This window comes from Cladophialophora carrionii (genome assembly GCF_000365165.1).
Source record: "Cladophialophora carrionii CBS 160.54 unplaced genomic scaffold supercont1.4, whole genome shotgun sequence".
NCBI lineage: Eukaryota > Fungi > Ascomycota > Eurotiomycetes > Chaetothyriales > Herpotrichiellaceae > Cladophialophora > Cladophialophora carrionii.
This window is the reverse complement of record NW_008481829.1, coordinates 1,564,088-1,587,047: the sequence shown is the minus strand read 5'-3', so window position 1 is coordinate 1,587,047 and position 22,960 is coordinate 1,564,088. Positions and strand designations below refer to the sequence as shown.

Below are 22,960 nucleotides of genomic sequence, written 5' to 3'. Positions count from 1 at the left end.
GTGGAATTTGATTGGAATGCGGCTTGCCCGGACGGGTGCGTGGCATGCATGCTTCACAGCAACGCGAAAAGAGTTGCTGCTGTCGAGGGCACAATCTTCCGTGTTGAGTGGAGAGTCTACTGAAGTGCGAGTGGAGTCGCCTCTGGCAGCCCCTGCAGGAGTGACATTAGCTGTACGCCTCACGTCCGTTCCTGGGCTTCTTTGCTCCTTCCACGACGATCCAGGCGTTGAGAGGTTGAGAAGTTGATGGCGGTGCTGTGACATAATGTCGTCTCCGTCACGCTTCGGAGACCGCCGACATCGATTTAATGGCTTTGCCAACCACCATTGAGCCCACTTGGTGCTCTCTGATCGACCGAACCGTTGCCTGGACATGGCGATGGGGTGTCGGGGCATGTAGTGACGAGGGTTGCCAAGCGAGGCCTCTGACAGAGCTTCGCCCCAGCGTCCTTCTCAGCCCAAGGCAAACCGCATGACCCGTGACTGACTGCATGGGAGCGTGGGACGCGAGAGAGCCTACTTCATGCACCAAGGCCTGGCGTCGACAAGTTTCGGCCACAACCCAGTAATCTGACCGCTTGCTTTCCCACTAAAGAGCTCGCTCCCCTTTCCGCGCCACCCCTGTGCGAATAGCAGGATCGTCATCGGCATTCCCAAACATCCTCGGCAGCGCCCACCGCGTGTTCTCGTATACCAGAAAGGTCACACACGTGCTCGGGACGACACGCAGGAGATTTGGAAAAAGCCCTTTGTAGTATCCAACCAGACCCTCATTGCGCCAAATCTGCTTGATGAGAGGAACGAGGCCAGGTCCCCTTACGTGCTTAGTGGCACTCGGATCATACGTCTGCAGACGAGCTCTCACCAACTGGTGTGGGTAGGTTAACGTGCCTGCAAAAGTCTTTGAGAGTGAGGATGCCATGATGGTGTCAAAGTTTGTAAGTGTTTGGTCTTTCTTCGCCATCTGGCGCCATACTTTGAGCCTCTCATAAGCGACAAAATATAAAGCACCGTGGCTAACGCCGAACAGTGTCGGAGTGAGACCATGAAAGAAACCACGAATTCCTTCTGTCCTGTATATCGCTCGCAGTCCAAACATCATGCCTGGGTATGCACCAGTCTGCGCTGCCGAGGTAGAAAGCATCCGTGTCTTGACCACCCAGATGGGATTCGTGAGCATGGCAGAGAGAATCCCTGAGGCAGATGAGGCTGCCAGATAATCGACCGACGTAAGTTGCTTCCCGGGAGTGTAGCCACGTAGGTTGCGAATGACATCTTGTGCTTCTCGATACCACAAGAAATACAGAGCCCAGCCAGCGGAATTGCCCAAGAGATTCGGGGTCAAGCCACGGTACAGCGCTGCAAGCCGAGAAGGGCCTTCGTTACGGAGTATATCGCGGAGGACAGCTCGGGAGGAGTTGAGCAGGGGGTGAGAAGACGTGTCAACTATAGAGGAAGTGAGCAGGCGGGCTCGTCCCGATTCATACATTACACCTACCTTGCAACCTTGTCTTTATGATGTCCAGCGGATGAACGATGATGGTCGAGATCAACCCGGCTGATAAGCCAGCAATGGTCTCGATCGAGGCAGGCGAGAGGCCATTCTTGTGCGTGGATGTCATGAGCTAGAGATGAGTCGGCGCTCACTTCAGGTCACAGTCAAGGGACGGAGAAACGACTGTAAGTGGTTGCGCCGAGGTCAAAGATCATTTCGAGGCGCAGACGGGATTGGTGTGGGAAGACTGAGATTAGAGCGACATGGTGACACTTGCGCAATGGTGCTGTGAGCGTTTTGTACAGAAATCGCTGCTGGCAATGCGCTCACGAAGGTGCCACCAGATTGACGAAATCCAATGACGGCAACAACTGGTCCGAAGATTTGGAGAAAGTGAAGTTGGGAGATCAGTCACGTGGGTATTACGGATCAAATCTTATCTTATCTCCAATGGTTGACGCCTGCATCGGACTTAGGGCAATTGTGCGGGAGACCCCTGAAGCTCAACTCACCGCCAACGCAGGGCCAATTGCAAAGCTTGTTGGAGCCCATGCTCTCCACAGTCCACCAAACAATTTCATTGCCCGCTATCGGCTTCTCGGATCACCACGAACCAATTCACGCCACTTTCAATGCTCATTAACGGGGCTTTTCTTCCAGGCATCCCGTCCCTTCATTATTATTATCTTCACCAGCCATTGTCGGACCATCCATTCCACCGACCAGGTTTGAGCGAGGCTTCCAGAGCCCTTCACGACCTGCACGAACTTGCCCAACTGACTCAGCAAGCGCAAAGATACCCGACAGGGGCGACGCGGCGCCGGTTGACCGCGTATATTCACAATGGATATCATACTCGAAGTTGTCGATACATTATTCCTTGACCGTGTGTACGCCACGTTGTTTCCAGCCAATTCGTCACAGTATTCTCTCCAGAAACTCCACGATGTCGCGACCTCGACATTCTCAAGTATCCGAGAAGGGGCCACGCCAGCGCCGCAATACAAATACATCTACGAACCCGCTTCACGCCTGTTCAGCCTAGACCCGACCGAATGGGCCTACAAGAGCTCACTGTCTCGCGACAACATCTACAGACAAGGCGTCAGCTTGTTTGCCATAGTCTGGTGAGTTGCAGCTGTGTGCATCGGCAATGCCCAGTGGCTAACGTGTGGAAAGGTTCTTTGGGCTGGTCCTTTACTTCCTCTGCGCAACATTGTCCTATGTCTTCATTTTCGACAAGACAGCCTCGCAGCATCCGAAATACCTGAAAAATCAAGTCCGCATGGAGATCGCCCAAGCGAATCGGTCTATGCCGCTCATGTCTCTCTTGACTGCGCTGTGTATGCTTCTTGAAGTGCGCGGTTACTCGAAACTTTACGATCTCTCCTCCGAGGCCCCGTTCGCTTGGTACAACGTCCTTCAATTCCCCTTCTTCGTCCTCTTTACCGATCTCTGCATCTACTGGATCCATCGTGGTCTACACCACCCGTTGGTATACAAGACTCTTCACAAGCCACACCACAAATGGATTGTGCCGACACCATTCGCGTCGCATGCCTTCCATCCACTTGACGGCTTCGCACAGTCGACGCCATACCACATCTTCCCTTTTCTATTCCCGCTCCAGAAGTTTGCGTACATTGCACTGTTCGCCTTCATCAATGTCTGGACTATCTTCATCCACGATGGCGAGTACTATGCCAACAGTCCCATTATCAATGGCGCTGCGTGTCATACAATGCACCATTTGTACTTGTAAGTTTTCCCGGTCACCAATGCGACAAAGCACCTGCTAACTCCGGTTTAGTAATTATAACTACGGCCAGTTCACGACTTTGTGGGATCGTCTCGGAGGCAGCTATCGCAAGCCGAACGATGAACTGTTCAGGAGAGAGACGAAAATGGGCAAGGCGGAGTTCGACAGACAAGCTAAGGAGATGGAGGAAATCGTCAAGGAAGTGGAAGGTGACGATGATAGGGGATACTTGAAGAAAGACCAATAAATGGGTTTTGCGACCAGGACAGAAATTATCGGATCGGATTATCCCAATCGTCGTTAGCCGCCGTCTTCTCTCTTCAAGCTGGACAAATGCTTTCAATACCCTATCAGCGCACGAGACGGCGCAATCGAGCAAGTCGGTTGTTCCAGCGTCGCACTTTCGAGCACCAAAAGTCGATCTTGTTTGAATGCAGGTGATCAGCAGAGTGAACCAAGTTGTTCCTAGGAAGCAGTTTACATAGACAGACTTAATCATAGATGAAGAATGCTCCCGCGAGCCTCGAACTAACCTGCCAGCAATATCTCTGCCCACAATAAGTGGACATTTATCAAGCACCACTTATTGGAATTCTGCCGCTGCTGTCAGGGCGTTCTAACTCAATAACTGGTGGCGAATTGTCTTCTTTGAACAGACCCAATTCGCACAGTCGTGTCTGCTTGCTCTCTGGTGTATGAACAGAAGAAATTTCAGTTCGAGACTCTGCAGCAGATATAGAGAGTTGGAATGCGGATTCTGTGTAGCCACTCCCGGCGGCAATACATCCATCGTTTGAATATTCCTCCTTGGTATCCTCGTCTTGTGAACAATGGAGCCGTGACCAGCCCGGCGAGGATGTGATAAGTAACACCTGGATCTGTCTTGGAAGACATGTCTTCTGGATGCAGTCGTATTCCACAATAACACCTAGCGATCCCTGGCTCGGACTAACCGTCGTTCATCACATCAGCCCTCACTCCTCCATTGGACAAGCGGATGCCGCCCAGCAAGTCTCACCTCTCTTCTATAAGTCACCGCGTATAGACCAACACCGACGGGAAGCTCCCTCAAAATCGAGCAGCCTCACTTCCAATGAGAGCAGGCTTGGTAACGGTCCCTCCGAAAACACAACGGCTGCTCGAACCGCCTGATATTATGCTGCAAGTTAGCAGAGAGGCACTGCATTTAGCATATCGACCAATGCCAGATTGAGTGCCATTAAAGGAAATCTTCCCAGGGGACGCCTTGGGATCGAATGCTGTAATGGCTCAGGAGAACGGGCATGGTGGCAAGCACCAAAGGCAGTCCAATCAAGGGTGAGAGGTTCATTTCGGAGAGAAGTGGGTAGGGATTGTTTGTTGTTGCACGAGTGGCTTGTAGGTATCTAGGAAATTGAGTGAATAAATGTGAAGATCGTTCGCAAAGACTTGTCGGTCTTCGAATGAAAGGGTTAGTCCTGATATGAAGCCCGCATTCTACGCCCATACTTATTGCATAGGCGAGCGGTGCGCAAACCAAGCCGGAAAGGAGCCACGTCTGCCAACGTCGCAGAAAAAGTCCGCATTCAAAATAAACCGTTCCAGCAGATTGCTTCCACATAGCACTCGAGCATAAGCAGCGCTCATTCCCAAAATCCAAAAAGCGGCTCCGTACTCGCACTCAAGAGAACGACACAAACTTAGGGTCTCTGGGTATTCCGTCGGCCCCGATTCCATTCTTCTTGAAGCGCTGCTCCATGTACACGCGACGCGCCTCGTCGAAGTTGATGCCTCGGATCTTCATCAGTCGCTGGATCTCTCGCTTGGCTGTCTGGTCCAGACCCCCTCTAGAATCTCCTTCCACGATGTTCGAGGAGAGGTCGAAGTCTGCAGACGTGAAGCCGCCTTCGACATCGCCCATGAACGAGGACGGTAGCTGGCTGTACGTGAAATTACTCGGATGCAGGCGGTACAGAGCATCCTGTACGCGCTCGGGGAGGTAGGGTGTCCATCGAGAACGGGTGAGGTAAAGGACTAAGTGCCGAGATCAGTTGTGTTACCCGGCGATGGGCGTCAGTCAGTCGACTCACCTGTTGCAGACACAAGAGAGAACAGAAGGACAGTGTAGAGTATGTATGCCATGACTGCAGCCTGCGTTCGCTCAGTGTCGGATTCGGTACGGTATAGTCGGCTATTGCATGCAGGTAGATGGCGATTCTTTGTTGTACAGCCTATTCGAGATGATCATAGATGCGAGCACATAATGCGCTTCGCGCGATGTCAAAAGTGACATGCAGTCAGGCGGCACCTCTGAAGGCTGTTGAGTAGAGATGCTCAGTCGTGATCCGAGGGCTTTGCTTGGGCTCGCTTGGGGCTTGGAGTTGTCGTCAGCCTGCCCGCGGAACACGGCGGCGATGACGGATGGCATCTCCACGTTTAATACCGTACCGTAGCAGACTGCCAAGCCGCGTGGACCTTGGACCAATCATCTGCAGGCGCACAGAGTGCAGCGAGCGGCAAGAGACGAAAATCGCCCAAAGTTCGAGAGTTTGAAGAACATTGTGACCTCTGACAACTCCAGACCAGTTCGACCGCCGCCACCATGTCTGAACGTCCAAATATCTCCGCCGACCTCATTTGGGAAGTCGTCCGTACGTTACACATCTCGAAGGGCGATCTCGAGCGACGCTGATCCGCTGCAGGAAATAACAATGCGTACCTCGTCAAGAGCAAGCAACATGGCGGCTTCCAATTCTCCCGAGATCCCTTCAACCTGACCAACAAGCACTCGAGAAAACATGCCGGCTTCGTCAACGACAAAGCAGTCTCAATCCAGCCCGGCGAGAACGGAGGAGTCACGTTGAAAACGAAGAAGCCGGGCAAGACCCACCAGCCTGCTTCGCACCACAACACTCATACCTATAGCAAGGCCACGTCGAACCGGAAGTGAGTGCATTAATGACAGACACGGGAGGTAGGAGTAAAGCGCTGATTGGCAATTACAGGGTCTACAAGAACGTGGCGGATGCGGTTGGCAAGAACTCATATCGTGGTGACTTGAACAGTTACGCCGTGGCCCGAGCCAGTGCCATCAGGGACTCTCAACGCGTGAAGAAGGACACTCCAGAGAAGAAGCCTCGCGGACTGAAGGGCAGGAAGGCGGCTGCATAGAGTAACAGGGGCGAATGGTGATACGCGTGCAGGAAGCCTCGAATCAAAGATCTATGCTTGAGGAGGCACTCATCCGATGAGCGACAGAAGCAAGCGACCATGACATTGGGTCGGTATCCCGGCAATGAGCCTAGGAGAAGGCTGACGCATATGGTTGTGAAATCGGCACTCTCGCACGGATATGAGCTGGACTTGCTGGCATCCGATGGGGATTAGGTCAAGATGGGCAGAACATTTACGAGGTACACACTGGTGTAGTCAATAATGCCCGCAACCAAAACGAGCTTCAGCCTGATCCGAGCAATTTTCGTTCGTATGAAAGCAGCGTCATCGTGCTGCTTCATTGGTCCTCGGGCCTAGACAAGAGCAAATGGCAACTTGCGCCAGTACTGCCTGATCAACGGAGCAGCGGACTCGATTGCGGGAGAAACAGCAGGTCCTGCCGCTCTTGCAAAACGCGATTGGACAGAGCCTTGGCGGGCAAGAATGGCTTCCCCTCGTTTTCCGTGTCCCGCGCTCCGTCACTCAGAAGAAAGTCAGACCGCTCTCACCTTTTGTTGAACTCTCTCTTCATAAACATTTGGCGCGACAATACCTCTCTCGTCTTTTCACGCTTCGTAACTTCTCCCATACCCTCTTCTTGACTCTTTCTCAAGCTTTGCGACAGGTGACTAGCGAGTTTGTCCCATCCAAAGCGAGCACCCTAACAACTGCGACAGTTCAATTACCCCTCACTAAACTATCAACATGGTCAAAGCTGTTGTTCTCGGTGCTTCAGGTGGCATCGGCCAGGTATGGATTCTTGTCTTCGTCGGGACACAGTGAGCATGAACTGACTGATCGACAAGCCGTTGTCTCTTCTCTGCAAGATATCACCTCTCGTCGATGACCTCGCACTCTTCGATGTGGTCAACACTCCTGGTGTTGCTGCCGATCTGTCACACATCTCCTCAGTCGCTGTACGTCCTCCCTCTCGACCGATTCTGGGCATGACATAATTCTAACTGCTGCAGACCATTGGTGGCTATGTCGCCGCACCAGGTGACTTCAAGGGCGAGAAGCCAGAGACAGAAGAAGCAAAGAAAAAAGCTTTGACGGGTGCAGACATTGTCATCATTCCTGCTGGTGTTCCCCGTATGTCTACAAGTCCACATTGATACTCCCTGAGACTGATGCTTGCCTCCAGGGAAACCCGGTATGACCCGCGATGACCTATTCAAGATCAATGCCGGTATTGTCAAGGGTCTCGTGGAGGCGGCTGCCAAATACTGCCCTGACGCATACATCTGTGTCATCTCGAACCCAGTCAACTCCACTGTGCCCATCGCTGCTGAAGTCCTCAAGGCCGCCGGCGTATTTAACCCAAAAAAGCTGTTCGGTGTCACCACCCTTGATGTCGTCCGAGCCCAGACCTTCGTGGGAGACATCATCGGCGAAAAAGACCCTCGCAAACTAGCCATCCCTGTCGTCGGTGGCCACTCTGGCAATACCATTGTCCCACTTTTCAGCCAATCCAAACCGCCCGTGAACATTCCGTCAGACAAGTTGGATGCTCTGGTAAATCGTGTCCAATTCGGTGGTGACGAGGTGGTGAAGGCCAAGGATGGTGCCGGCTCGGCTACTCTGTCCATGGCCTACGCTGGTTTCCGGTTTGCTGAGTCCCTCATCAAGGCAGCCAAGGGTGAGAAGGGCATTGTCGAGCCGACTTTCGTGTATCTGCCCGGTGTTGAGGGAGGTGCTGCTATCGCTGAGGCAACCGGTTGCGACTTCTTCTCTGTCCCTGTGGAACTTGGAGTAGGTCATTTTTGTTCCGTCAGGTCGAGTCTTCCCGCTAACCCTTGTCCAGCCCGCCGGTGCCGAAAAGGCCATCAATATCCTGGAGAGTGCCAATGACTATGAGAAGAAGCTCCTGGACGAGGCCATCAAGGGCCTCAAGACGAACATTGAAACCGGCATCAGCTTCGTCAAGAACCCACCGAAGTAAGCCTGATCTTCTTTTTCTCTTTCCGGGCCTTTTCTGACCTGTGCTCCTGCAGGTAGGACGTGAGCAACTTCTAAACCCAAAAGAACGTCCCTGCCTGCCAAAGTGCGGTTGTATCCGTTGTTGGAACAATATTGGTGCATTGACGCGAAACATAAGATGCAGCCATGGAAACTGACAGGGGGTCATTGACGCAGGTTATGAGCACCACATCGTGGCGAAAAGCACAGGACTCCCTCCACCTTCTCACGTCAATATGATCCATCATGACGCCCATGGCACGTAGAACCTTGCGTTCCTTCTGTTTTGCAGGACGTGAAATCAAATATTGAGTGACACTCTAGACTCTGCTGCTTTTTCTTCCGGTCCCCGACATTTCGAGTCTTGCCCTGTCGCCTTTTTTGACTGCCCGCTAGACTGAGTGGAAGGACGTCAGTGGGTGCCTTTGACGAGAATCGACTGACATTGAACCCCAGCAGTCGTCCACTTGCTCCTGTACCCTTTTCGTCCCTCATTAGCTTCCGTTGGCCATTTTCCTTCACAGTCCCTATGACCCTCGCGGCGTGGGAGCCGGGTCGTCTTGCCGCTGCCACTATTGATCTCCTTTCCTGGTCTTCTCGCTTGCGCTGTGCGCGCAGAACGCCGACCTTGACAGCCCATCAAAACGGAGCCCGCCCGCCTCGAATATCCGCTGTAGTTAATCCAAGTATTCATCCTTTTTGCCTTTTGGTTTTTTTCTTGTTTCATACGCCCACCTTCTTAGTCGGCTCTTGAATCGTCTTGATCTGGAACACGGCGCCGGGTAAGTCGGTCGTCTCAGCCTGCACGGTCGCCTTGATGCCCAGACTCGACAAGACTCCCCTGATGATGCCGCACGGGAAGAACAAATGCGGCTGGGCGCGTTGAACGGCTTCTGCACTGGTGGTCATGGCCATGCGCATCAGAGGCCGGAATTTGGCGTCCGTGAGGACGAAAACGCCCTACATCACGACATGAGATTAGCACGGACACGGACACGCACACGCACACAGACACAGACGACTTTGACGTTGGCGTGGCTCGAGTCCGCTCTTCTTGGATATGAGAATGTCCTGATCCTGGGGATGACGCGGGGTCCTGGGTCTTGGGATCTGCGTGGAATGGGGGGGGTACTTGGGCACGATATTTAACGCACCCGGTGATTCGTCTTCAAGTTGTCGACCTGCTTCTTCCACACCACGGTCCAAATGTCCTTGCACAAGAACTTGATGACGTCCAGGTGATGGTCGTTGATGCTGCCTATCCCAGCCGTCCCTGCGCTGCCTGTGCTGCCGGTGCCCAACCCACCGGACCCGGCCATGCCGGGCCCGCTGCCCGCGTAATTCTGGAAGCGCGCCCTGTCGCGCGAGAACCGCTCCGAGAGGCCCTCCCCAACACGGAACCCCAGCCGCTCCAGTCGCACGTACACACTGTCCGCGAAGAGGGGCGTGGAAGGCATGCCGTCCGACGCGAGGAGCGTGGGCGCTGCCGCTGTGGTGGTGGTGGTGGACGGTGGGGCTGACAGGGACGTCGACGTGGCGTTGGGGTTCGTGACTGTGATGGCTGGGTTACCTGTGCCTGTGCCTGTGCCTGATCCAGATCCTGCTCCGGAAGTTGTCACCGTCGTGTTCGTGTTCACCATCGTGGAACCCGTTGCGGGGGTCCCTCCTCCTCGCGACGCACGCTTCGACGCCCTCCCCGACGAAACGGGCGGGACGGGCCTGTCGAGCGAGGCCTCGTACGCGCGAGCCATGCGTTCCGCGAGAGGGACGAGCTCGATGAGCAGGAGATCAAAGCACGAGACGTTGGCGAGGCGGGCGTCCGGGTCGAAGACCAAGTCGGGCGGAGAAGGGGCGGCCATCGTGGAGTTGGGTGAGAGGTGTGCGGCCTGACGGTATATATGCGGGCGGGGCGCGGGCTAATGCTTGCCTTTTGCTCTGCTTTCTTGCTTCCTTCTCAAAGCTTCGGGTGGGCGGGCGTGCGTGCGTGCGTGCGATGAGTGCGTGTATGTGTCACCGCTGCGGCTGCGAAGGTCTAGGAGTCGTGCTTGCTGACAGTGCCCCAAGCCTCGGGCGCGGCGGCGGGACGAGGAGATTGATCGGTTTCGTGCTGCGGCGATGCCTCATGGCTCGTTCTTAGGGGGGCGTCAAACACATCAAGACGAGATATCTGTCGTGAAAATCCGAGCAGCAGTTCTATGATCTATTCGCATCCACGCCGCTGGCTGTGTCGAGTTGCAATCGCTCGCTAGCGAGCGACGTCGACGGTCTCGGGAATAACTGAACGGTGAAAAGGTGCGCATCTCCATGTGGTCACGTGTCAGGCTTCCGACCTGCAAGGCTGCGGGTCGCGGAGCTCGTCTCCTCGAGAACATCCCTTCCCCCTTTTTTCCACAGCACGGACTTACGCAAGGTAGAAGAAAGCATGTTGAAGCAAGCTGAGAAACCCAAGATCGAGCTTCTGGCGATGGTGATATTAGTTTTATTGAAGTACCCCTTATTCCCCATAACTGAATCTTTGTCACATGTCGCCAGCGATGCAGTGCAGTCAACAGGAACTGCATTTTGGTGGCCATTTTCAGATGCCACATGTACACGGTCAACCAACCCAAATATTATTTGTACACGATGCTGACCAGTTCGACTCTATCGACTGATCGTCAATTCCCGCCTAGATTCCCGTCATGAGGCTTTCATTTGGCCATGACATCCACATACCGCCCTTTACCTCCCTTCTTAGCTCCTTTAGCACTTTTACGGCCTGTCGATGGTCCGATTAAATCGTCGATGCTACTAGCATTGCTCATGGCAGTACCCGGGCGCGGCGGAGGAGCGAGATTTGGAGTCAAAGGTCCTCCAATCGGCGGAGTGCTGGCAGCGCTGGGTGGACCAGTTGCTCCTATCTGTGGCGACTGGCCATTGGGCATTGAAGGCCCAGGCCCGTCAGCTGGGGTGCCGACTCTGCTGGGTGGTCCAGAGGACAGGCCCATTCCCAGACCTGTTGTGTTGGGATGTGATGTCGGAGGAGTAGAGCCCATGGGCGGTCTTGGAGGACCACCAGCACCCATCGGTGGCGCTGGCGTACCACCCATTCTTGGCGGAGGAGGAGTTCCCGTCTTCTTTGCAGCATCTGGATTGTCAGGGTTCACCCACTTGCCAAGCTCCTTATCATAGTACAACTTCATCTTCGATTCGCCGAGTTTGGCTCTGAATACCTTTTGGTCACTGCCTTTGCTTGAACCTGAATCCAGGCTATCGTCTTTCTTGCCTCCGAACCAGCCCCCCAGCCAGGACGAGGATCTCTTGGACTGTTTCTGTTCCTTCTCTCGCGCAGCATCTGCTTCCGCCGCCGCACGGAAGGCAGCGTCCGCGGTGGCATCGTTTGCTTTCTTGCGGGACGTCTCGTCTCCATCGACTGAAGACTGAGGTTGGAATGACGGTGCCTGGTTGGATACCCGGGGGAAGTCGTCCTCGTCCTCGTCCATGAACGACTTCTTCTTGGATTTCACGTCTTTGCTCGGCGCTTCCGGTGATTCTGGCTCAGGCTCATATGGGACATAGCCGCCGCTAGGTGGTTCGAATCCATAAGACTCAGTTGGAGGGTCATAGCCTGCGCTGGCAATGCCGTTATGCTGAGGGGATGTTTGAGCCTGATCAGGTTGCGACGGCTGGTAACCGCCGTAGGAATGTTCGGGTTGCAAAGGCTGGTAGCCACCAAATGATATGGGCTGCTCTTCTGGTATCTGTGCGATGGGCTCCGGTGTGTGGCCGTACGTTTGTTGGATAACATCTTCAGATGGCGGCGTTGGTGCATATCCTGGACGGATGGGAGACATATTTGAGGCCACCGTCGTCGGAGCTGCGTTGTTCGGCACGTATGACGACCTTGGCGGACTTTGAGGGTAGGAAGGAGGGGGAGGCGAGGTAGCAAATGCTTGATATGGGTTCGGGGGTGGAGCGGCTTGCCCTTGCTGGAACATGTTCATTGGCTCAACCTGGCGATTATGTTGCGAGTATGAACTGGTTGGTGGTGATCTTTGCGAGTCTAAAGATGGTCGCCCACGAGTGAGCTCTGCCGAGGATCGTGCCGACTGTATACCGTTGGGAGCGTATTTGTTCCCAGCTATTGTTGCAGGGACAGCTTGGGGGTAGGACCCGTACAGATCGGACTGAGAGCCAGTCCTGCTGACCGACGGCGTTCCAGCAACGCGGGCAAAGGGGCCACTCTCGCCTGCGTCTTTCCCCGAGCCTTTTGATTCTGCGTCGCTGTCATCGCCTGCGACGAAGCTGCTGAACTTGGTCCACATAGACCCGCCGACCTTCTCCAGGCTCGGCTTTCCAATCCACGATGACGAGCCTTGAATGGGCGTTTGTTTAAGTTTGTTCGATAGGTCGTCAAGCTCGGACAGGAACAATGGGTGGTAATAAGGCGACATCTTGCTGCTCTTACCGAAGGTGGCTGCGATGGCATCACAATATGATTGCGCCTCCGCCTTCAATCCAGCCTCTGACATGAGAATCGCGCGTTGCAACTTGAACACAGAAAGATGGGGCATGAATGGTAATTGCGCCCCCGTCGCAAGAACGCTTGTCGCAAATTCATATATTTCGGTGAGCATGACAGCATCTTGGTCTCGGGCGAAGTCAGATGGCTGGGCTTTGTGGTTGGCACCCAGCAATATAATGGAGGCGTGCTCTTCATCGGGGCCGCCAAACAGTAGTTGCCTTTGTGGGTTCCTTGAGAACAGGTAGCAGATATGTGCCGCCTCGATGCGATTGTAGTCCTGAAGGAGCTTTCCAAGGACTGCCAGAGCCTGATGGTCGCCCTGACACCGGTTGTTTAGCACGAGACTAAGCGTCTCTTTCCAGCGATTCAAGCCGTCGAGAGAATTCCTAGTAACGCCTCCGGTATTGACTCTGCTTATCATCTGGAGACCAGCTCGAGCGGATGGCGGGACAAGCTCATCAATGCTTTCATCGAGGTTGCCTCCAAAGATCTCGTACAGCGCAGACAGTGATTCGGTATTTTCTCCGGCCGTTTTCACCTCTTGACGCACGAATTCTCTCACAACTTGACCCCACATCGAGCGCTCCATGGTTGAGGCGATGATGAGAGCGTGCGACCACAAACGATTATCCATCGCATGGAATACCGCACCCTGCCGGTCGCCACTCAGTAGTCGTTTCCGTAGAGCCTCAACCGCCATCGGGTCGGCAGAATCGGGCCGCACATTGGCACCGGAAGGTCTGTAAATTCCCGACGACTGTTCGCCAGCGCGGTATTGAATCGGACTTGACTCATCGACGTTGTGGACCTCAGGCGAGAGAATGAGGTTGATTGCCTTCAGAGCCGGACCCTCGAGTGAACCATCGTGTTCCACCATGACACGTACGATCTTCCAAAGCAGTACCTTCTCATGAAGGCGTCTTGCTGGATCGTCATGAGACTGAGCAGCGAAAATGTTGGGCATGCCGGCCTCCATCCCGGTAATGTAGTTGGTCATCCACGACAAGACGTCCTTCTTCTTTGACTTGGATCGAAGTGGGCCAGGAAAATTGTTGACCAGCTCAACCTGGGGGAGAATATCTTTGCCATCCCGAATAGAGATCTCGCCTGGAGACGGCTTGATCTGCGGTCGTACGGCTCCCGTAGCATACCTGGGCACGTGTCTCGGGAAAGAGCTGGTAGTTGTGCCACCAAAGCCGAAAGTGAACACTGGAGCACCTTTCCACCGCTCTAGCGGGTCAAATTGAGTGTCATCTTGAGGCCGTACGAAAACCAGTTCTGGTGCTAGACTCCTGCCTTGAACATTAGGGCGGGTGAGGTCCGCAGAAGCCAGCTGAGCAGAAGTTATACTGGGTGACGATTGACCATAGGCTGTGGCTGGACGGTTGATGAAGTCGGCGTTGTGCGAAGGGTGTGCCGCTTGAGGGCGCTGTTTCGACGGAGATTGAGTCTGGGACCGGCGTGGCGGTGGTAAATGGCCGGCATCGGGACGCTTCGGAGGCGACAGCTGATTTTTCAAATCCCCATAGTTACCACTTTCTGGAGAAGTGGCGGAGTAATGCGCGGAAGCCGCAGAAGGAATATACTGATTCGTAGGCACTGGTGGCCCTGACGGCTGTGCTGTTGCAGCGGGCATGCCATTGGCATTTTCATCGACAGAGCCCTTGTGATACGCTAACGGACTCGACGTACGTGGTTGGAAGGGCAAGATGGCGGCTGCGGTGGGAGGAGGTAGAGACGGTGGTCTAGTTGGCAATGCTGGATTAGCTTGAAGAGGAACTTGATTGGGGCCAGGAGATGGTGTCGGTTGCGCCGCGTATCTAGCAGCACTGGCAGAGGTTGTCTGGGGTGGAGGCGCGGGAGAGTATCGAGGCGAAGGTCCAGGGCGAGCGCCTAGTGTCGAAGCCCCAGGCGCAGATGGTGCAGGTGAGTATCTTGTTGTTGGTGGCGCTGCCAAGGGAGCAGGCGGCTGCAGAGGTACGTTCGCATAAGGATCTAGGCGTTCTGGCGCCTGCAGCTGGTATTGAGCATTTGGATCAGAGGGTTGGGCGGGTAGAGGGTGCTGTCCGGGATGCTGATTGAGAGATCCCTGAGGAAGTGGTGCAGGAGGCGGCAGGGGACCAGTAGGAGGACTCTGAGGTAGAAAGGCAGGAGGAGCGGCTGAAAATGACTGCTGTGGAGTGTAACGTCCAGCAGGCCGTGGTTTTGATGTGATAGGCAACTCCTCGAAGAAGCCTGATGACGACCCTGACTTGGACGTTCGAGTCTTATTTGACCCTAAAGCGGAAACGCTTCGTTGAGGCATAGCAGGCGACGGTGCCGGAGGTTGCATACCCACAGACGAAGAGGTCGGTGGTCCAGCTGGCGCGAACGGTGATTGCAAGGGGTGTTCCGAAAGGCTGCTGCTTCTCGGCGGAGGAGCGACAGAGTTTGCCGTCTGGACCGGCTGTGGGACATGAGATCTCCTCTTAGGCATTAGATCCAGAGGCAGGTCGTAAGGAGATTTATAACCATCCTTGGCTTGATCCACAAAGCTTTTGACACTCGGTGCAGCTGACCTCTGAGGTAATTGAGCTTGGAACGAGCCCGCAGGTGGTAGCTCTGGTCGCGACAGACCGACATTGTTATGCGTGGCGCGTGCCATAGGAGGCAATTGGAACATATCGGAGGTGGTAGGCTGGTGAGGCGTGTAAGGGTTCACGGAGCTCTGTCTTTGAGGCTGTTGCTGTGGCGCGGTTTTGGATACTGGCTGAGTGGGTGGTACGGAAGATGATTCGTCATCGGAGTCGGGGAGAAGGTCATCAGCATCCTCGACGAGGAACTCGTCGTCCCCAAGTGCAGCTGCCCACATCGCCTCTGGATCCTGGTTTTCCACGCCAGCGGAGGCGTTTTTGTCCGCACCAGGGGCAGCATCAGCAGCCAGTTCATCGAAAAAGGACGCTTCGACCGGCGTATCCGCCGCGGGGGAATCTGGAAGGTCCCTGTTCGATATGTTCAAGGAATCCAGAACCTGTGTGGTGGATTTTCTGTCAAGAGAGGGTTGTTGGGGAGCCTCAGGTCCAGAGCCGGGCACATTTGAGAAGAAGCTGGTATCGTCATCATCTTGCACGGTCTCGAAAGGATTTTGTGCAGTTTGCTTGTCATGGCTTTGGGCGTGTGCCGGAGCCTCCTTTTCTGTGTGTATGAGAGGCAGGCCCTCTTCATATCGTTGGTCCGCCTCGTCCATAGGCTCCTCTTGTGCCGGAATTGTCCATGACTGGGGTTCTCGAGCGCTATCATCGGCACCATGAATCCCGTCCAGATTTCGCGGCTCAGTGGCATCCCCTTTCTGTTCTACAACTCTTTCCTCTTCCGCAGTTCCATTGACCATCCCAACATCCAGCTTGTCCGCTGGCACGCCAGTCTCGACCTCATGGTTTGCTGCGTGAGGCCAAGCTGCGTGAGGCGAGTCGAAGTCAGGAAACGTCGAGGAACGGTGGACATTAGCAAGGATATTCGTGCTGTCATAACGCTTGATACCCCAGGCAGGATCCAGTCTCTCATCATCATCGTCAGAAGGCAACTCATCGCCACCATAGTTCGTAGTAGAAGACCGCGAAGTGGCAGTTGTCGCTGTTGTACGCTCGGGCTTGGGCTCGGGCTCGCCAGGCTCCTCCGGCACGACTGGTATTCTTTGGCTTGGGAATTCGACCTTTTCACCTTGTCGCGAAACTGGTGTCGGAGGTATTATATCTATTCGTGCATGGGGGGGAGAACTCGATTCGACCTCGGCGATAGGCGCATCGTGTGTAATCTCTTCAATCGTTTCGGGGCGCAGGGCTGGGAACCAGTGGCCTGTTAGTGTGTCGTCGCCTGCGCCAGAAGAGACATGTTCAACATGATCCGGTGTCTCCATCGCGACCGGCACGGATTAGATTAGGCGTTACTTGTCGAAGTCAGCATAAGGGTAGGGGGCTTCTAAGGACTTCTTCCAGTCATACATGTACAAGCGGGATCAGCAAATTCTGTAATACATGTCCACGGGAGACAGGTCAGTCGCGGCCGGGGGAGAAATCGGGACGCCGTGAGAGATGCTGCTCGAGGTCGACAGTTGATGGGATGAGGACGTGAAGTGAAGGCCAGATCGTCTCCAGACGAGACACGGATGAGGGCGCAGGCTACGGGAGCGGACGAGCACCCGCAACTTTCCACTCGCCAACAGGAGCCATCAGGAGCCAACAGGAGCCAACGGCCAGCTGCGTTTTCTGCTCTCTTGCTCCGACGGCGTTAGCGTAGAGCTGAAATAGTCCACCGTAACCCGAGCCGAATGCGTCGCGCCAGAATGTCATGTCTCGTATTTCTGCCCCAGGCTTGTCAGGAAGGCTGCCAAATTACTCCGGACTCTGCTCACCAGGACCTCTACTCCTATGAACTTTGGTATAAATACCGACCTGCACTTCACAGGTCGACGACAACCCTCGACTTTGTCCGCACAAAAGAACGCGCAACGCCTGTACGACATCAACCCCGTCGCTGAACGGAACCTGAGGATGCCCAGCGAAGGGAATGCCTCCCCCGAGAGACGCAGATTCTGGCTCCGAAGATGACCTTGACCTTGACGAACTCGACCCCATCGTCCAGTCGCCTAATGATCCCAGGATAAACTCATCCTTCGACTCCGCAAACCGCCGTACCGCGAATAGCTCCACCAACATCCCCCTGCAAAGATTACAGAAATATGGGAGCAGTCGCTTATGGCGCTCGAGAGGGAGACCGGGCAGGGCGGGCAATGCCGACGAAGACACTGAAGGACTGTTAGGCAGCTGGCCGGGCCAGGCTCGCGGCAACAGCCAACTGCCACAATGGTCAGAGTCTGAGGATCAACCGGGATGGAATGTCAGTCGGAGGAAACACCAGAATCTCAATCGACAGAACAGTATATCTCAGGGGCGCGATGCCCATTCACGCCGCCTCAGTCTCCGCCAGAGCATGCAAATCTCCGACTTTGTCAGGCAAGAGTTGGCAGATATGCGTGAGCATAACCAGGAGTTGAACGGCAACGAATCGCGCGAGGTCGAGGTTGGTCAGTCACAGAAGAAACGATTTCCCACGAATGTCGTCTCCAACGCAAAATACACCCCCTGGTCCTTCCTGCCGCGGACCCTGTATAACGAATTCTCCTTCTTTCTCAATGTCTACTTTCTGCTTGTTGCCTTGTCCCAGATATTACCCTTTCTACGAATCGGCTACATGTCGACATATATTGTCCCTCTGGCCGTGGTTCTCACGATTTCAATCGGCAAAGAAGCTGTGGACGATATTGTCCGGCGACGACGGGATGCAGAAGCCAATTCCGAATTGTTTACTGTCCTGTCCTTCTCGGACACGGCCCGAGATGGAGCGGTCGAAGTCCAGAAAAAGTCGCGCGATATCAAAGTTGGGCATGTATTGAAACTCGAGAAAAACCAGAGAGTTCCGGCGGATGTTGTCATTCTGCAAAGTCGCTTGACCGAGCTCACGGTCGATGCCAGAGGCGACGGGACGGGCACCCCTTCATCCCAGGCTAGCGGCGAGACATTTATTCGGACAGATCAACTCGACGGAGAAACCGACTGGAAGCTCCGACTTCCGAGTCCACTGAGCCAGAGTCTGACCCTCAAAGACCTTCAGCGATTGAAGATAACGGCGGGTGCGCCCGACAAGAAAGTCAATGAATTCGTCGGGACTTTAGAGCTCCAGCCCAGGCAAGCCCCCGCCTACGACCCGCATGTTCTGAAAGAAAACCTCGCTGACGACAATGGCGGATCAAGTGATCTTGACCGGTCTGCAGCGGATAGAGTGACATCGGCTCCGCTGACTATCGATAATACAGCTTGGGCGAACACCGTCTTGGCTTCCAGTACTACAACTTATGGCGCAGTCATCTATACCGGCCGTCAAACACGATCCGCCTTGTCGACCTCACCGTCAAGGTCCAAGACCGGTCTCCTAGAATATGAGATCAACAACTTAACCAAGATTCTCTGCATCATGACCTTGAGTCTTTCCATCATCCTTGTCGCACTCGAAGGGTTTGAGCCGTCTAACAAGAAGCCCTGGTATGTGGCCATCACGATCTATCTCATCCTCTTTTCAACCATCATCCCGATCAGTCTCCGTGTCAATCTCGACATGGGAAAGACCGTCTACGCGTATTTCATCCATCAAGACAAAGGCATTCCAGGCACCGTTGTCCGTACCAGCACCATTCCCGAAGATCTCGGCCGGATCGAGTACTTGCTATCCGACAAGACGGGAACGCTTACGCAGAACGAAATGCAACTTCGGAAGATCCACGTTGGCACGGTTGCGTATGCGGGCGAGGCAATGGATGAAGTTGCAGCCTACGTCGAGCAAGCCTTTGCCACGGGTGCTGGTCACGAGTCGAAGGCCTCTGAGCTTGGCTCGAATACCAAGACCCGTCGCGAAATCGGCGTTCGAGTACGAGATCTTGTACTAGCACTGGCCCTTTGCCACAATGTCACACCCACCACTGACGAGATCGGTGGAGAAAAGGTGGTCTCCTACCAGGCCTCCTCCCCAGATGAAATCGCCATTGTGGAATTTACCGAAAGTGTCGGCCTACGTGTGCTCCAGCGCGATCGAGAGAACATTGTCCTGCAGTCCGTCTCAACCGGTCAAATCGTCGTCCGTGCCGAAATCAAGGACATCTTCCCTTTCACGTCTGACAGCAAGCGAATGGGCATTGTTGTTTCAATAACCTCGGAAATCCCCGGACTGACCAACACAGGCGAACTCTGGTTCTTCCAGAAGGGCGCGGACACAGTTATGACCTCGATCGTGGCCGCAAATGACTGGCTTGATGAGGAAACCGCAAATATGGCTCGCGAAGGATTGAGGACCCTCGTTGTCGGTAGAAAGCGACTCTCTCGGCAACAATACGCAGACTTTTCTTCCGAGTATACGGACGCATCGCTGGCCCTGCACGACCGCGACACAGGCATGGCATCGGTGGTGAAAACCCATCTCGAACACGACCTTGAACTCCTCGGCGTAACTGGTGTGGAAGATCGCCTTCAAAAAGACGTCAAGCCATCGCTGGAACTGCTTCGCAACGCCGGTGTGAAGATCTGGATGCTCACAGGTGACAAGATCGAAACAGCGCGATGTGTAGCCGTCTCAGCGCGATTGGTCGCTCGAGGCCAAAACATCTATACCATGGCGAAACTCAAAGCCAAACAAGCGGCAAAAGACGCCCTAGACGTCATGCGCAACCAGACGGAATCAGCGCTCCTTATCGACGGCGACTCGCTACAGCTCATGCTCAGCCAATTCCGAACCGAGTTCATCACCATCGCAGTCCAACTCCCCGCCGTGATCGCTTGCCGGTGCTCTCCCACCCAAAAGGCCGACGTCGCGCAACTAATCCGGCAGCATACGAAAAAGCGGGTTTGCTGCATTGGCGACGGCGGCAACGACGTGTCGATGATCCAGGCCGCAGACGTGGGCATCGGGATTGTCGGCAAGGAGGGCCGGCAAGCGTCTCTCGCCGCCGATTTCAGCATCGAGCAGTTCTGTTACCTCACCAAACTTCTCGTCTGGCACGGGCGAAACTCGTACAAACGCAGCGCAAAACTCGCGCAGTTCATCATCCACAGAGGTCTGATCATCAGTGTCTGCCAAACCATGTATAACATCGCCGGGCACTTTGATCCGAAAGGCCTATTCAAGGACTGGCTGATGGTGGGCTACGCGACCGTGTATACCATGCTCCCTGTGTTCAGCCTGGTGTTGGACACGGACGTGGACGAACATGTCGCAAATCTATACCCGGAACTGTACAAGGAGTTGAAATGGGGCAAGAGCCTCAGTTACAAGACGTTCTTCACATGGGTGGGCGTGTCAGTCTACCAGGGCGTCGTCATCCAAGGGCTGTCGCAGTTACTCGTCGGCGAGGTCGACGGCCCGCGCATGCTCTCCGTCAGCTTTACGGTCCTGGTCCTGAATGAGCTGATCATGGTGGCCGTCGCGGTCACGACCTGGCATCCCATTATGATTGTGTGTATTGTGGGCACGGCGTGCATCTATGCCGCCAGCGTGCCGTTTCTGGGCGATTACTTTGATCTGAGTTATGTGGCGAGTTGGAGCTGGGCGTGGCGGGTCGGCGCCGTAGGGAGTATTAGTCTTGTGCCCGTCTGGGGCGGCAAGGTGGCGAGGCGGATGTGGAAGCCCCCTAACTATCGCAAGGTGCAGGGTATATAGATAGGTTCACCTACTAGTACGGAGTATAGAACTGTTCACGGTTGTATGGTCATTGAAATATTCCGGCCGACCGGCCTGCCAGCGGTTTGTCACGGTTCAGAACGATACACGCCCATTTGCCACCGGAATCAATAGATTCTTCGTCACGACCTGGAGACCTGTACGGATTCACTAGGGGGTGTAGGGTTAGAGTTGGACAGTCTCCAGGGTATGCTAACTGAAAGGCAGCAAAAATGGATGGAATACCTGAGGACCCGGTGGGGGGCATCTTGGGCGCTAGAGCGCTTCTAGGCGCGCCCACTAAGTTAGCGTTCTCGGCATACATTCCCCGCGTGATTCTGCGGCAGGCAGGTGATTTCAAGTTGAGGTCAACGTGGACGTTAGGTGACTCTACACTTGATCAAGCGTTGAAATCTGCCACACAGCGGTAGTTACTCGTAGCGGGAGTGGTCTCCTGCGTGCGCGTTTCCGAGGAGACGCACCATCGACGATGGCATCATACCTCTCGTACTTCACCTCCAACTCCTCCAGCCAGCCGTCGTCTCAGAATCCCACCCCCGCCGCGACTTCGACATGGTCGAGCACCTTTTCCTCCCGGATAGCGACCCTGCGGAAGGCGCTTACCAAAGACTCAGAGGAGGATGACCCGGACAATGAAGACTGTTCACATATTTCCAATGTTCTGCGCGCATATTACACGGAGAAAGGGCGTCCATACCCCGAGTGGCTGCCGCCCGACCCCAAGAAGCCAGTCGCGGCACCTCCCCAGCCTCAGGGCTCGTATGGCCAGTATGGAAACCCATTTCCTTCCCAGCTTGGGAACCAGCAAACACATTCAAGAGGCTCTTCTGGGGGTAGGGCGGGGGGCTTATCTGATCTCTGGGACTCTGCTCCCGCACCATCGGCTGCTGCGCCTCAGAGCCTCCGGGCTGCACGGCCTACTCCCAACTCGTTGCGCTCCAATGACTCTGCCAGATCTCATTCAAGTGGAAATGGTGGAACCACGTCCTTTGGCCAACCCATGCCCAGCGCTAGACCCCTTCCCAGCCAAAGAGCCGGAAGCTACCAGACAGCTCCTGCTGCAAATCCTGGAGCTATGGGCTCTCGTGACCGTCTTCGAGCTCGCCTGCAAGGTGGGGGCAGCGGAAGAAGTAGTCCTTCGGCCGGCTTGAATAGTGCTAGTCAGGGGTCATACGGTCCCGGGGTCGGAAATTTGGCTAACCATGCCTCGCGAAGTGGGTCTTCTCAGCCCTACATCTCAGCCTCAGAGCCTTGGTCAACAGGCGGCGATCCATATGCCTATGACTATAGTGGTGGTGGCGGTGGTGGCGGTAGCAGCGGCTCCTCAAATCCGTACGCTCAGCAGGATCATCGCCAACGTCCTGGCGGCCCCAGATGAGGTATCACAGCTCCTCCAGATCCTGCGTCCGGCGTACAGCGCGAAGACCATAGGTCACCAGCATAGCCGTTCGAGAGGGGCTGTTGACCTCGAAAGGACCCGATCGGACCGCCTTGGCGAGCCTCAAATAAAACGTTTCGAGCCTCGCATACCTATTCCAAACCCGCCTGCAAGCGGGTCAGGACAAACCAGCACCCGGGACTTTAGGATGCCGGATGTCTGGCTGGCTCGGATCGAGGAATTGGGATCAACTGCAAGATCTGAAGCTAGATCCTATACCGGGCCGTGCCAGCCTGCAACACCGGCGTTGTCTCTCATTGGCTCGCAGGCGAAGAAATCAACGACGACCTGAGGCCATCGGCAATCTGATCGTTTACTGGGTAAGAGTCGAAACGGGAAATTTCCTCGTGG

The 22,960-nt window shown here is 54.9% G+C and overlaps 9 protein-coding genes across 9 annotated transcripts; 5 read left to right on the top strand and 4 right to left on the bottom strand.

Annotated features, from left to right (window-relative positions):
- Positions 1 to 589: 589 nt before the first annotated feature.
- G647_05240 (uncharacterized protein) lies at positions 590 to 1,622 on the bottom strand (the record flags this gene model as incomplete). Its single annotated transcript, XM_008729571.1, has 2 exons — positions 590 to 1,446; positions 1,499 to 1,622. 2 exons carry the CDS (start codon positions 1,620 to 1,622, stop codon positions 590 to 592), a joined length of 981 nt encoding a protein of 326 aa, XP_008727793.1.
- A 716-nt stretch (positions 1,623 to 2,338) lies between these two features.
- On the top strand, positions 2,339 to 3,501 carry G647_05239 (uncharacterized protein; the record flags this gene model as incomplete). Its single annotated transcript, XM_008729570.1, has 3 exons — positions 2,339 to 2,622; positions 2,675 to 3,253; positions 3,306 to 3,501. 3 exons carry the CDS (start codon positions 2,339 to 2,341, stop codon positions 3,499 to 3,501), a joined length of 1,059 nt encoding a protein of 352 aa, XP_008727792.1.
- Positions 3,502 to 4,914: 1,413 nt separating this feature from the next.
- Positions 4,915 to 5,375, bottom strand: G647_05238 (uncharacterized protein; the record flags this gene model as incomplete). Its single annotated transcript, XM_008729569.1, has 2 exons — positions 4,915 to 5,267; positions 5,324 to 5,375. The coding sequence occupies 2 exons, from the start codon at positions 5,373 to 5,375 to the stop codon at positions 4,915 to 4,917; spliced, it is 405 nt and encodes a 134-aa protein (XP_008727791.1).
- Positions 5,376 to 5,835: 460 nt separating this feature from the next.
- On the top strand, positions 5,836 to 6,404 carry G647_05237 (uncharacterized protein; the record flags this gene model as incomplete). The annotated part of the gene is made up of 3 exons (XM_008729568.1): positions 5,836 to 5,884; positions 5,936 to 6,179; positions 6,239 to 6,404. 3 exons carry the CDS (start codon positions 5,836 to 5,838, stop codon positions 6,402 to 6,404), a joined length of 459 nt encoding a protein of 152 aa, XP_008727790.1.
- Positions 6,405 to 7,151: 747 nt separating this feature from the next.
- G647_05236 (malate dehydrogenase, NAD-dependent) lies at positions 7,152 to 8,388 on the top strand (the record flags this gene model as incomplete). Its single annotated transcript, XM_008729567.1, has 5 exons — positions 7,152 to 7,196; positions 7,253 to 7,367; positions 7,446 to 7,538; positions 7,591 to 8,198; positions 8,251 to 8,388. 5 exons carry the CDS (start codon positions 7,152 to 7,154, stop codon positions 8,386 to 8,388), a joined length of 999 nt encoding a protein of 332 aa, XP_008727789.1.
- A 740-nt stretch (positions 8,389 to 9,128) lies between these two features.
- Positions 9,129 to 10,264, bottom strand: G647_05235 (uncharacterized protein; the record flags this gene model as incomplete). Its single annotated transcript, XM_008729566.1, has 2 exons — positions 9,129 to 9,365; positions 9,560 to 10,264. The coding sequence occupies 2 exons, from the start codon at positions 10,262 to 10,264 to the stop codon at positions 9,129 to 9,131; spliced, it is 942 nt and encodes a 313-aa protein (XP_008727788.1).
- An 831-nt stretch (positions 10,265 to 11,095) lies between these two features.
- G647_05234 (uncharacterized protein) lies at positions 11,096 to 16,804 on the bottom strand (the record flags this gene model as incomplete). Its single annotated transcript, XM_008729565.1, has 1 exon — positions 11,096 to 16,804. One exon carries the CDS (start codon positions 16,802 to 16,804, stop codon positions 11,096 to 11,098), a length of 5,709 nt encoding a protein of 1,902 aa, XP_008727787.1.
- Positions 16,805 to 17,454: 650 nt separating this feature from the next.
- On the top strand, positions 17,455 to 21,150 carry G647_05233 (uncharacterized protein; the record flags this gene model as incomplete). The annotated part of the gene is made up of 1 exon (XM_008729564.1): positions 17,455 to 21,150. One exon carries the CDS (start codon positions 17,455 to 17,457, stop codon positions 21,148 to 21,150), a length of 3,696 nt encoding a protein of 1,231 aa, XP_008727786.1.
- Positions 21,151 to 21,640: 490 nt separating this feature from the next.
- On the top strand, positions 21,641 to 22,549 carry G647_05232 (uncharacterized protein; the record flags this gene model as incomplete). The annotated part of the gene is made up of 1 exon (XM_008729563.1): positions 21,641 to 22,549. One exon carries the CDS (start codon positions 21,641 to 21,643, stop codon positions 22,547 to 22,549), a length of 909 nt encoding a protein of 302 aa, XP_008727785.1.
- Positions 22,550 to 22,960: the final 411 nt, after the last annotated feature.